This window comes from Macadamia integrifolia, chromosome 13 (assembly GCF_013358625.1).
Source record: "Macadamia integrifolia cultivar HAES 741 chromosome 13, SCU_Mint_v3, whole genome shotgun sequence".
Taxonomy (NCBI): domain Eukaryota; kingdom Viridiplantae; phylum Streptophyta; class Magnoliopsida; order Proteales; family Proteaceae; genus Macadamia; species Macadamia integrifolia.
The window spans coordinates 23,786,035-23,798,824 of NC_056569.1; the positions used below are offsets into that span (position 1 = coordinate 23,786,035).

The 12,790-nt window shown below is 38.0% G+C and overlaps 2 protein-coding genes across 5 annotated transcripts in view; both read right to left on the reverse strand.

Moving 5' to 3' along the window:
* The window catches only part of LOC122060044 (ribose-phosphate pyrophosphokinase 1-like), an 11,806-nt gene extending 10,448 nt beyond the window's left edge, over positions 1 to 1,358 (reverse strand). The window contains exons 1-2 of the mRNA XM_042623188.1: positions 1,059 to 1,358; positions 579 to 752 (exon numbers count right to left, since the gene is read on the reverse strand). Coding sequence (XP_042479122.1) covers positions 579 to 752; positions 1,059 to 1,181 — 297 coding nt within the window. The 5' untranslated portion in view covers positions 1,182 to 1,358. The remainder of the gene's footprint in view (positions 1 to 578; positions 753 to 1,058) is intronic.
* A 973-nt stretch (positions 1,359 to 2,331) lies between these two features.
* Positions 2,332 to 12,527, reverse strand: LOC122060045 (tobamovirus multiplication protein 2B). 4 transcript variants are annotated; one of them, XR_006134205.1, is made up of 5 exons: positions 12,096 to 12,527; positions 4,667 to 4,732; positions 4,493 to 4,576; positions 3,233 to 3,323; positions 2,332 to 2,676 (listed from the first exon to the last, which is right to left on the reverse strand). XR_006134205.1 is itself a non-coding variant. In XM_042623189.1 (5 exons), exons 1-5 carry the CDS (start codon positions 12,255 to 12,257, stop codon positions 2,650 to 2,652), a joined length of 411 nt encoding a protein of 136 aa, XP_042479123.1. In that variant the 5' UTR covers positions 12,258 to 12,465; the 3' UTR covers positions 2,332 to 2,649. The 4 variants fall into 4 exon arrangements, 3 of the variants coding, with proteins under 3 accessions (XP_042479123.1, XP_042479124.1, XP_042479125.1); XM_042623189.1 differs by having other exon boundaries at positions 4,512 to 4,576; positions 12,096 to 12,465; XM_042623190.1 differs by lacking the exon at positions 3,233 to 3,323 and having other exon boundaries at positions 4,512 to 4,576; positions 12,096 to 12,525.
* Between the last annotated feature and the right edge of the window lie 263 nt (positions 12,528 to 12,790).

Genomic DNA, 12,790 nt, shown 5'->3' on the forward strand with positions numbered 1-12,790 from the left:
AAAAAAAAAAAAAAAAAAGGGGTCAGCCAAAAATAGAATTAATACAGCAGCCCTCAAGTTAAGGCTCACATTTTCAAAAAAGAACTAAGCTATAGAATATGTAAATCAGAATTCCAATGAAAGATTATTAATGTATGAAATATTACAGAAGGTAGAAGATGACACTTCCATGAAATGAAACTAACTTGACTCGAAATTATAAGCAAGCCAAATGAGGATGGGAACCCCACAAAAAGAAAAAAATAATAAATTTCTGTATTCCCATGTAGATATAGCATGCAACAGGTTTACAGGGAAAAAGCATTGTATATTTAAAACAGCTTACGAATCTCAGCCTATTAAGTTCACAATTTAGATATGCAAGAACACAAAAGCTTGAAGGAAGACAACAGGGTCTTTCCTGTACTTGACTGAACTTTGCTGGCTTTTGATGAACACTTTAACTCAACACGAAGCACTCAAGAGTAAATTGAGATGGGGAAGACAATCAGATTATCTCGTATAAAAATGATAAATTTTCACAAGAAAAACAAAAACTATTAAATACTAAAAAGCTAAGATAAAACTAAACTATTCACCTGAGAAAGCGATGGGTTGGCTGTGCCAGAGAAAATACGCAGCCTGGTATCACTCTCGTTATTTATATTTTCAGGGTGAGACGAAGACAAGAAACTGGGCACGGCCAGCCCACTAAGGATTGGAACGCATGGCTTTCCATTCTCATACTTCAACGGCTCCACCAAATCACACCTCTTAACAACAACATGCATCAACATAAATAAGAACAAAAATATATTAAAAAGAACACGCAAATAAAATAAATAAATAAATAAACTAGCTATGCTGCAATAAGTGATAACTGAAGATATAACACAAACATTTCTCATACAAAAAATATAAAAAATAAAATTTCGTACTTAATTTCAAAACCAGAGAAGATATCTAACTCGGGCTCTTCCCTGAACTCTGTAATGAAATTGAATTTCCCTCAAAAACTTCAGACATCGAAATCGTATTTTTCAAGTGAATAAGATTAACAGGAGATAGAAATGACTAACCACGCCATTCCGGAGAGAGATTCGATGGCGAGACTCGTTGGAAACGAAGCATCCACAGCTCCACGAGGAACGGGAAACCAGAGCAGAAGAAGACGACGGTGCGGAAAAAATGAGAGAAGACATCTTCTTCTTCCTTGAATCAATACATCAAAGTTGCAAATTCAAGATTAGGTTTAGGTTTAGGTTTTCTCACAGTTTCATGTCCTCTCGTTTTTCTCGGCTTCAAGAGGCCGTGAGAGCTTCCATGGCGGTTTTTCAGTTTGGCTTTTCACTGTTGAGGGGCTCGGGTTTGCTTAACGACAGTTTGACGGAAAGACGAAAAGCCCACTACCTTTTATTAAAATGACGGAAAAGGACAAAAAGATGGCCGGTTTCCACTTTTGGATTGCTATGCCACGTGGCAACTCTTTCTCCATGGAATAATAGTTCCAACCATGTACTATTACTTTAATGATGGAAATCATTATCACCATCCAAGAATCCTATCAGAAGGTCATATCATGATAAATGGAGAGCATCTGAATTATAGAAATCTCTCCCCTTATTCTTATAACCATATTATGGTGTTTAGATCCTTTGTGTCTCCCTAATCCTCTATAAATGCAAGTCTAGTCAAAGATAAAGCTTGATAGGATAGAATGATATAATGTATCCTATGGCCCATATTGTGATTCTAGAGAATAACCGATAAGTAAAGAATCATTCAAGATTTCTTTTCATTTCTTTCTTTCTTTTTTGGCGAATTATTACTAAAGGTATCTATTCTGTTATATGAACAGTCAATATGTCCATTCCAACTGTTAGACAAAGAAGACATGGCCTAGATAACTTTATTTTTTCATAAAATTGATTTTTATTTAAAGGGGGACTTTGAGTCCCTTGATCTATGGGTATATAAATTGGTCCCTCATTAACAGAAAGCCCATAATCAGACAGATTATTTTTATTTTTATTTTTTTCCTTTTAGTGGGCCAATTTTTATGATATTGAGGTGAAGAAGAGAGACAATCCCTTGTAAGCTAAGCTTCCTAACAAATTCATCACAGAAAAGGGAATGTGCATATGGTGGAATGAATCCTATCAAACCCGGGAGAGTCATCAGCCCAGTTCCAATTTGAACCACATCAATCCAGTCCTGTCAGTTTTTTTTTTCTTTTTGGTAAAACAGTCCTGTCAGTTAATTCAAGTAAAATCACCACATAGGGTATGGGTCTATGGACCATGACACCAACCTAATTATTGATCAGATCACATTCGAAAAAAAGAGGGTAAATAAGCCAAAATATTTGCTATAATTTTCATTTATGCTAATTAAACAATGGTAGGATGAATACAACTTCACAAACCTAGACGGAAAAAAAAAATAAAAAAAATGATGATGACAAATGAGAGCAGAATAGATTGCTAACATCCTCTTTGTTCTTCATTATCAGTGACTTCTTTTGAATGAGTGCTCACAACTAGGAGGTTCATAATGACACTGAGCTTTACCAAAACTTTTGCCTTTCGCATTCTTTCTCATCTTGCTCCAAATAGTATTCCATAATCCCGACGGGGGAGATGATGCCACTAATATTTTGTGTTCCTTTCCTCACTTGTCCTGCTCCAACGAGTACTTCTGAAGGAAAGCAATCCAACATGTGAAAATCAACAGGTCATATTCGTTTTCCTTGAAGTGGTAGGTCAGCAACAACTCACTTCAAAACACTACTGTGTGCAAGTTTCAAAACATGCATACTAAATACAGTAAAAATGTTGAACATATGCTAATTGATCTTAAGTCTCCATAAACCAAATGCAAGGTCTTTCCATTGCATTGTGTCAGAAGATTACATCTGGCAGGCAATCCTATTAATCAGAGTAATAGATTTTCACTGATTGGCTAGGGGAGTCCCATTTCTCCCATCTCCACTTTAGCAACAATTTACCATAACCAGGGAAGTACAAGTATGTGCTCCTCATTATCTTGGATCCAATTCTGACACAGTAGTAGAGGGTAAATTTCCACGGAGTTCAGCAACCCCATAAGATAGTGAGTGAGAGAATCTCGAAAACTATAAGTGTTCTTGTGAGAAAGGACCAAACTATAGGATGTAGAGGACACTTCTAAAACATAAACCCAAGAAAGGAAAGCAAAATAATTTCAGAGTCGAGGCAAGATCATTTTTTTGTACCTCTTGGGACTGATGAACTTGAGAGCCATAGCTAAGCTGGGAGCTTTCCATGTTACAAAGCAACTGGATTACAGTCTTCAGATGAGGAACACTGCAAGAATCAAAAGCTTTCTTGAAGACAATCAGGATAAAGAAGAGAAACGGGGTACTGGAAGATCAAAGATTACAGAAATTTCCAAGTACAGACTATAGCATTGCTTTATCAGTAGCTAGTATAGGAAGCCAATTGTTTTCCCCCCAACCCCCACCCCCCCCCCCCCCCAAAAAAAAAAAAACCCCAACTAAACCTTGGTATTGCCCAAATATGCTTATTCACAAACCTTGTCTCAGTATTTGCAAATATGTTGATTTACAAGCACATGACAGGTTATAGAGTTGACACATCCCTCAATAGGTCCTTGAGATCACTTCCACCAAAGATCATGATAAGATGATCTAAAAAAAATCAAATCTTCTGAAGATTCTCTTCACCAAGTCCTTTTCTTTTAATCGAGAAAACTTAATGTGCAGAGTATACAACAATGGTTATGAATATCCACCCCAACATTTACTAAAGGAAACAACGAATATCCAACTACAACAACCACCGAACCTGAAACTCCAATTGAGTTCATTTGTTAAAATACAGCCTGGAAGTACTTTATTTCAATTGTTTGTTAATTTGGTTTAACTGAATATAAAATTTGTTAAATAATAGAATAATTATTAAGCCACTTATAATGTTAGTCGGTTTTGAAAATAAAGTGGGACTCATTAAAAGTAAGAAATGCAATAATATTTAATGCTGAGGTGAGTGCAAGATTGGGGAGGGGGAGAGAATGAAGTATTGCGGAATTTTTCTAGATGGGTGAAAAACAGAAGCAAAAAAAATTTAAAACATATGATCTGTGGGTGGGTGGGTGGGTGAGAGAGAGAGAGAGAGAGAGAGAGAGAGAGAGAGAGGCAAGGGCAAGGAATGAAAATAATGAAATGCGATGGATAATGCAGCAGGAAATTAGCAAAATACAAAAAGAAAGAAACTCCTTAGAAATACGCTACGGCCTATGGTAATTTCTACAGAATCCACCAACTATTTTTTTTTTTTTTTTCAATACTAATCCCCCATTGTTTACATGTTTCTTGCTTGTCAAATGAGAGAATATATTTTGGACATGAAAGCTGGATAGCAATTGGTGGTTGAAGTGTAGGGGTAGGGGGTAGAATCTTAACGCAGGTCTGTGGCATGGCATTCAAAAAAAAATATTAAGAAAATGTAATCACCAAAAACATGAAAATGAACCTGTGCAGTCCATTTTCCATATAAGCATCCAAGGATGATATGACCCGAGGCATCTGCTCCAGCACCTGCTTTAAATCCCACAAGAGAAACCAGAAGATTAGGAAGGAGAAAAGTATCCCGCCGTCAAGCAAAAACTTTTGCAAGGCATCACCTACTTGCCCAGTATTCTTGATGGTAGAGGTCTTCGCTACAAGGTTATTTGGAAGTTTCAGTAGGAGGGCCTGCAATGAAGATGAAAAAACTAACTTATAAGCAACAATGCATAAGTAGATTTCCCCTACTTTGAGCTGCTATTCTCAAGCCCAGAGAAGGGAGGATATTTCATCAACTTGGAAGCTGATTGAAACCATTACACAAACCATTTGAACATTTACACAGAAAAAGAAAATCAATCCATACTGCATATATATCATGAACAGTGTTATCAATTCGGCCGAATAATTAGCGAATTATTCGGCCGAATAATTAGCGAATTATTCGGCCGAATAATTAGCGAATTATTCGGCCGAACCGAATTTTTCCGAATTTTATCAAAAATTCTGACCGAATCCGAATTAAACCGAATTATTTGGTCCACTTAAACAGTATTTAAAAAAAAAAAAAAAACAATAAAAAACAATAAATAAATAAAAAAAAAACCCCAATAAGCTTTTTTGACCGCTTTTTTGACCGAATCCTTAAATTAATCAATCGAATTATTCCGAATAATTCTCCGTCCGAATAATTCCCGAATCCGTATTTGCTAACTATGATCATGAATCTTCATAAGACTTGAGAACCATCCATCAATAGCATTCCAGACAACTAGAAAGTTTATAAAGAAACCATGAGGCAAAAATGGGAACAGTTCATATCTAGAATCTAAAACAGATTATCCATGTACACCACAATAAAATGGCTAGTGTTGCCCCAACAGAAAACTCTTGGAGATACAAGTGAAAAATTACTGTATTTTAGGATTTATCCCCTCATTAGTAGACTACTAGAGTGCAGAATATTTCAGGACACCAACAACAAAATTGGTTGGAGACAACTTAGGCAATTTAAGAGTTCTCAGGCTGATATCTTTCTCCAAGACCTATGACATGCTTAGGCTCTGCACTAGAGACCCAAAGAGGCAAGGCCTGCAAGGGAAGCCACCTGAGACGGAACTCAGAGTTGCACGGAGAAAGAAAGTCACATTCACAGCTATTGGCAGCAACCAACAAAAAAATTCATTCCCTATTCAACCATGTCCATTGCTTACAAGCAATACCCATAATTAAAGCTGTAGAACTAAGACTCCTAACTGGAATGTAAAACCGAAACGGCTCAAACTCTATTTCATATTCTAACTCTAAGACTAAAATAAATTAAAACTAACTAGCCTATCTTCTACGAGTCTATCAACATAAATAATAAATAAAATAATAAAAGAAAATAACCCAAAGAAGTAAATAACCACTACCAGCCCTTGTTAGATAAAAAATATCCGGGCTGGGCCAGTTCCTCTGGGTTTGAGTTCCAAACCCGGTCATATGCTGGTCCAACCAGTTGAATGCTATTGCAAAAATTCTCTTCCTTTGACAAAAATCTCAAGTCCACCATATTTGAAAGAATAAGTGTTCTCATAACCACAATGTTGTGCCTTCTTATCAAACAACCACAATTGCCCTAAGAGGATGTCTTACACCTTTAAGGATAGAACACCACATTGCATGGTGTCGATCAACCCACCAATAGAGTACGCAAGCAAACATTGCTTGTTGATATTGAGATTTGTATTGCTCACCCACGAAACTATATAGGGGTTAGGTGCAACTCTATTTTCAAACTGAGCTTGTGAATGGTGTCTTCTAAAACAACAATGGTACAACTACCACTGTTGATTACCATGGTGCACAAACTATTGTTGCATCTCACTCTGATCTAGAAAATACTATTTTGACGCCAATCATCCTCCTTAAAACATTTTGTGTAGGCAAAAGTGGACGAAATTCACAAAATTGTTGTTTTCTGGTTGTCCTTGTTGGCACCCTCAGTCTCATGGCAGTAATGACATGGCAACGTCCACTCTCTCCGATGAGATGCCAACAGTGTGCGATGATGTTTGAGTGCTTTGATTCAACCATGGTAGATGGTGCAGATTTTCTGGCCCGAAACTGGCAATTTTGGTTTATTTCCACTTGGGGGCATTTTCAGCATTAAAGATGACTTTTTTGGGTGTCAAATCCTATATGTAAGCTTGCAAGCATAAAGATTCTTTCCAAACCACCCGGATTTGGCCCATTTCGACATCGGATGAAGAAGTTACGGATTTCGCAATGATCAAGGGCATTTCGGTCTTTTTACACGACTGAGACTATTGATGGGGTGTTCTGGAAGTTTGTGGAGCATTGAGTCGTGATCAATCCCCTTTTCATTTCGGCTCAATCAGAATCTGTATGAGAGTTATGGAGTTTTCAGTTTTCCATGAACTAGTCTGGAAAATCTAAAATTTAATTTTGGAAATACCTCTCGAGTTGTTTAGGTTCTTTCAGAAATATTTTGAGGATTGGAGGGCTTTATTCGAAAAGTGAAAGTCTGGTCAAATGGGTAAAAGGGGACTTTCAACACTCTTTTTTGGTTTAGAGGGGTCTCTGTGTGAATAAAAGAAGTTGAAGAGATCCAAGATCGATGGATCTGAAAGGACCAAGTGGCCTTGATCCTAATCCTGTAGCATGCGTGGATTTTCACTGACACATGCACTATTGGTTCTCCCGTGAGCTCTCTGATTGGTGAAGTGCTTCATGCATCATGCTACATGCTACACGCTACACGCTACACGCTACACCTGATTCCGCTAGCTTGTGTGCTATACGCGTGCATTTGCACTATCGTCGAAGATTCCCATAACCACAATCCCATTGATCGTAAGCATTAGGCACTGATCCAAGGGCCACTGAAGCTTCCCACCTTTAGCTCTTGATCCAATGCTTGTCCTCATATCCGCTACCTTCGACCAATGGTGGGTCGACAACAAACCTGCAAATGACGTCAGCACCTGCATCTACCTTAGATCTGTGTCAACGCCCTATTCCAATCTTGCGGTCAAGATTAGAGATCCGTCAGATGGATCCAATGGTTCAAATCTAAGGCGCCCTTTATGGCTTAATCCAACGGTTGTAAGTTGTGTCGCTACTCTGCACATTGCCAACATTGACTACGATGCCTTGACAGATTCCTTTTGGGGTTTCTCATTGGCCCAACTTCATTTGGCCATAAATATTTATCCACCAGGCCAAATCGGTCATTCAAGTTGCAAACTTTTTTTTTGTGTGCACTACCATTTGGAAGCCTTAGAACAATTGTTTAAGCTGAAGAAACCCACGGATTTGAGAGAGGAAGTTCCCCCTTTGTTAGTTGGTCACTGAATTGGTCTTATTACTTAATGGAGGTTATATTTACTCCATTAGTGGTGGTTTGAGAAGGTAGTTGAAGAGATTTGATGGTTCATTAATTCCAAACCATAAGAAGAGAGAGAAGAAGTGAGGTTGGCCCCATTTGTGCATAAAAGTGTAAGAAGACAAGGGAAAGGCTTTGTGAGGTGCCATGCTTGTGTTGCTCACATGGAAGATTCAATCTAAAGGGGAGTTGAAGATTCTAGTCTACAGAGACGGTGCTTTGAGACATCTCTGAAAAAACCAAACAAGGGTTGTGAGATTTTCTATCCTTACATTTACTTTGCCATTATTGTCTGTGATAGTGTATGACTGCTAGTAATAGGAGATTATTGTTGTGAAAGCATGCTAGCTTAAGCTTGATTGTAGGAAAATCTCTATAAGCCCATTATTGTTGCTTCAACTCTGGAAAAGGGGTTTAATGGGTGCTACTAGACATCGGGGGTGGGTGCTCCCTTGCAGTGAGTGTTGCTATTTGTACAGCTCTGTGTGTGCCCTCTCAGCTGTCTGTTGAAAAACCTGGGTGTGGGTACTCCCAACTGCAGGTGCAGTTAACGTAATGTATTAAGTAGGTACGAAGCCTTTACTCTGGGGACGTAGGCATCTTGCCGAACCTCGTAAAATTCTTTGTGTTGCGTGTGGATTTCTATTTGCATTGTATTGTTTAGAAGTACATGGAATGTGGAATGGGTGTGCACACTTAGAAGAGCCTATGAAAGGCTGAGTGCATGCGACTGTGTGCTAGTAGGTACAGTGTTTGCAGAGATTGCTAAGTCAACCCGTACGCTTAGTCACTTATTAAAGAAGAGAAATTAGACACACTAATTCAGCCCCCTTTCAGTGTCTACCGGACTCAACAACAATGTTGCAGCTCTCCATTAGTATCACTGTCATTAATTTCATTAGGTTCACGATCTTACTCTGACTTCACAAGTACTAGGTTGCTCCTTTGTTTCTCCTTTTCAGTAGTAGCCATAAATTGTTGTTCATCAACGAAAGCAACAAATGATTAGGACACTGAGCAGAAAAATTCTTACCCTTTGCATGAGAAGCTTTGTAACTCAGCCAATGGCTTCATAGAATGTCTGTCAAAATCACACCGAAGTTGAGAATAAGGATGGTTTGGTCTCGAAGATGCCACAAGTGAACTGCTAACCTGTGGATTGCTGAATGAATTTCCTTTGGGAGACTGTTGCGAACTAGAATTATCACCCTTAGAGAAAGTATTTATAAAAGTCTTTCAACAGTATGGCCACTTCAAACTTTTTGTTACCTGATAGGCTGATATGCCACCTGTGCATCATTCTCCATCATAGGTAGTCGAGTGGATGCTAGTGCAACACTAATTTGAGGGTGCAACCCATTGCAGAACTCTGCCACCAATACCTTCTCATCCCACTCAAAATCAGAGTAAGTGGCTATGTAGTAAAATCTGGTCACATACTCCTCAACTTTAAAGCTTTCCTATCTCAATTGTGCAAACTTGAGGTGCATGCATTGCTTGTAGTTGGTAGGCATGATTCTCCGTTTCAAGGCCTCACTCATTTCAGCCTGAATAGTGACTAACACAATGCCTTGAATCCGATTTTATTGCTGGTGTTTGATCCACTAGACTCAATCTATGCCCTTCAGCTTAGCCTCCACAAATAAAATCTTTCTAGCTTGAGTCAACCCATACCATCCAAGAATATCTCCAAACTGTGAACCCAGTCAAGGTACTGCTCTGGGTTGTTATCCCTATAAAAATTGAGGACGTCTAGCTTCGCTCCTCTTTTAGCTCCATAAAGAGGATCACCGTGTTGACCAACTCCATATGGTGGTGGTGGTGTACGATGAGATGGGTCATGCAACCCTGTGGGATGGAGTTGGAAGAATATCTAGATTGTATGGGACTCTTTCCTTTATCAGACATCACCAGTCAATCAATAGAAACTTGCATGGATGCCATCATTGTCTGGATTGTACTAAAAGCTGTTTTGAGGCCTTGAGGGTATCAACACAATCTATAAAGTTGGCAATCTCCATCTTGCTTTCATTTTTGTATGAATTAAGTAAATGGAGAATCTCACTATTGGCTACAATGATTAGGATAGGGGTAGAAACTCTAAATTGGTGGCGATCCCAAGGTTCAAAAACTCTATTCGTAATCACTATGGACCCACACAAAGAGTAGAAGCTCAAATCAAAGTGTAGTGAAAAAACAGTAAATATAAGGGATTAAAATTTAAGTCAAATGTTTGAGTTAGATTAGAATATTAAATAGCATTTTAGAGTTATATTTTCAGTTTATTTACTTTCTTCATCAGGAGTCCTCTTATGAACATTTACGTTCTTCATTAGGAGTCCTTTTATGAATCAATTTAGGAATTTCAGAAGATCTTTATACATGTTATACACCACCCATCAAATTAAGGATGTTTTGACCAAAGAAATTTTAGTTTTTCAAGAGTTTTGGTGTTTTTGAGAAGTGCATACTAGATTCATATCCCAAACCTGATTTCCTCACTTCTTCTTCTTCTTTTGATCTGCTTTTATCAGGTTTGATCTTAGTCTCTTCTCTTCTACCATTTTTCTTCTTAATTCTTTTAATTCCACACCAGGTGGAACCCCTGTTTCTGGTTCAATTTTCAGATTGCTAGATTTAGTCATCTTCTTATCTAGATTTTTTGTATGTCCCTGCTCTGTTCTATTGATTCTACATAGATCCCGATAAATTTGAAGTTCTTGTTTCCAGAATCTTTTCTAGAACCCTGAACTGCATTATAACTTTGAATATGGTAACTAAACTTTTCAAATGCTACATAGTAACCAGATTTAAAATGTTCAATCAATAGTTACTCATTTCTGGTAATGATCACAAAATTTTCCATTTTAGGTTTGTTTTGATTTCATTTCCCTTGCAACAAATTTTGAGTAAAGGAGCCCATCTATGGTGATAAAATCAAGCATTTTTGGTTATTAAGAGGAAAATTTATCACATTTTTGGTTATTAAGAGGAAAAGGAAATTAATGCAAACAAGAAGCATTGATCTATATATGCCACCTTTACCATGGTCGAAGCAGCAATTAGTTCAGCAGATGAGAACAAGATGAGAGGCAATGATTTGAACTTGCATTTCTCAGATTCTAGAATGTAAACTTGTCCATATGTTGTATCATACCTCTCCACGTGTGTAGATTTATCTATAAGATTCTAGATGCCTCCACATGTATAGATATTTATCTATACATACAGGTACAACTTTACAATGTACAACGCAACTTCAAAATAAATACAAAAGACAGTTTAAGAAAAAGAGGTATTTGTGAAACCGTTTTTTCTGGGTTTTTTTTTTCTTTTAATTAAAATTAAAAACTAACAAGCAAGCTTGGCTATAGGAATTCCTATATAACTCAAGCGACACAATAAAAGCATTTTCTATTCTTTTATTAACTGATTTATGTATCATATTCTACTCACCCAATGGTTGGGAATAAATGATTGGCTGTGTCTCCAAAGATTTTGAATTTTCTCATAATGATCAAAATATATCGCGTCTTGTTTCCACTTTTCTAGTCATTCAAGATACAATTTTCAAGCTAGAGTATCATATCTTCCTTTTACATTCATAAGACATTGAACAACATTATTTTTCAATTGAATAATGCTACTTCCTCCCTAATCCTTTTCGGCCTTCAAGGGAATTAACATGCACCATTTGTCTTTGTTATACATATTGAACCATCTAGCAAGTACTACCCATTTCTTCAGCAATTGCAGCTACTCCAAAGTAACGGAAGATAAATTCATTTGGTAGTCGACCTACAGCCTAGATTCAGAACAAACACTCCACTGGTAACATTCTTGGAAACCTAAAATTTAACGATAAGAAACCACCACCAAAATATTAGGGCCACAACTTGTGACACTCTCATCCTTCCACTGAAAGTTTCGAGTATTCCTCATTAGGCATTAGTTGTTGGACCATTAAGATAAAACCCCTAAAAAATATAAACAAATTGGAGGAAAAAAGGAACCTAATAGTTTCGACAAGGTTCTGTAAAGGCAGTGAATTCAATTGAACTAAATACAATCATATACTTCAAAATTAAGATTAAAACTGCAAGTGCAGCACCCATCATTTGCAAGAAACCATACATCAGAGAGAGAGAGAGAGAGAGAGACCTGGGAAGGAGAGGATTCCTGCATTAGATGAAGAAGATTGGAAGTGGATTGAACGGCCTGAGATATCTGATCAGCAACAGTTGCCTTAGCCGTCGCGTCTGGGTTGCTTGCCTCTTTGCGACCACCACCACCTCGTGCCGTTGATGCAGAACGTGTCGCCATCAACTCCCTCACAAGCTCGAGTCTTGGAATTTTGAAAGCGTCTGGGACCGGAGACACAGGAGAAGGACAGACGAGCTCACGAGAGAGATGACAACCTCGGTTCTAATCTCGCTGACTCGCTCTTCGGGTTTTCGACAGTTAATACCTCAGTCTATGACCGAATCGTATATCAATGGCTTATTGTTCGTTGTACGTTTTAGAAGTGGGACCGACTTATCGACCGTTGGATTGGAAACATGTGGATTAAGGGCATTATTGGTGTCGCGACTGAGTACTTGGCAGGGCCAGCAAGTGTGTTATACAGTTTGGTCTCAGCTTAAACGGATCCAGATGATCTCAGCTATGAATCAGCTATGAATGTAGTCAGCTATGAATGTAGTCCACATCCTCTATAGTGAGTGGTGAGGTATAGTGAACATCGACAACTGATAGCATGTGGATACATGCCTCAAGGGTCTTCTAGCCACCCGATGCTCATTGTACCAATGCAGCGACTACAAATGATTTTCACATGCTATGAATGACATTCAATA

Bases quoted from the DNA above. Each gene is read 5' to 3' on its own strand.
- LOC122060045 (XM_042623189.1), bottom strand. From the start codon at position 12,257: ATGGCGACACGTTCTGCATCAACGGCACGAGGTGGTGGTGGTCGCAAA. The intron at 4,577-4,666 runs GTAGGTGATGCC...GATTTAAAGCAG, and splicing joins CCATCAAGAATACTGGGCAA to GTGCTGGAGCAGATGCCTCG. The intron at 3,324-4,511 runs GTTCATTTTCAT...TGATTCTTGCAG, and splicing joins ATGGAAAATGGACTGCACAG to TGTTCCTCATCTGAAGACTG.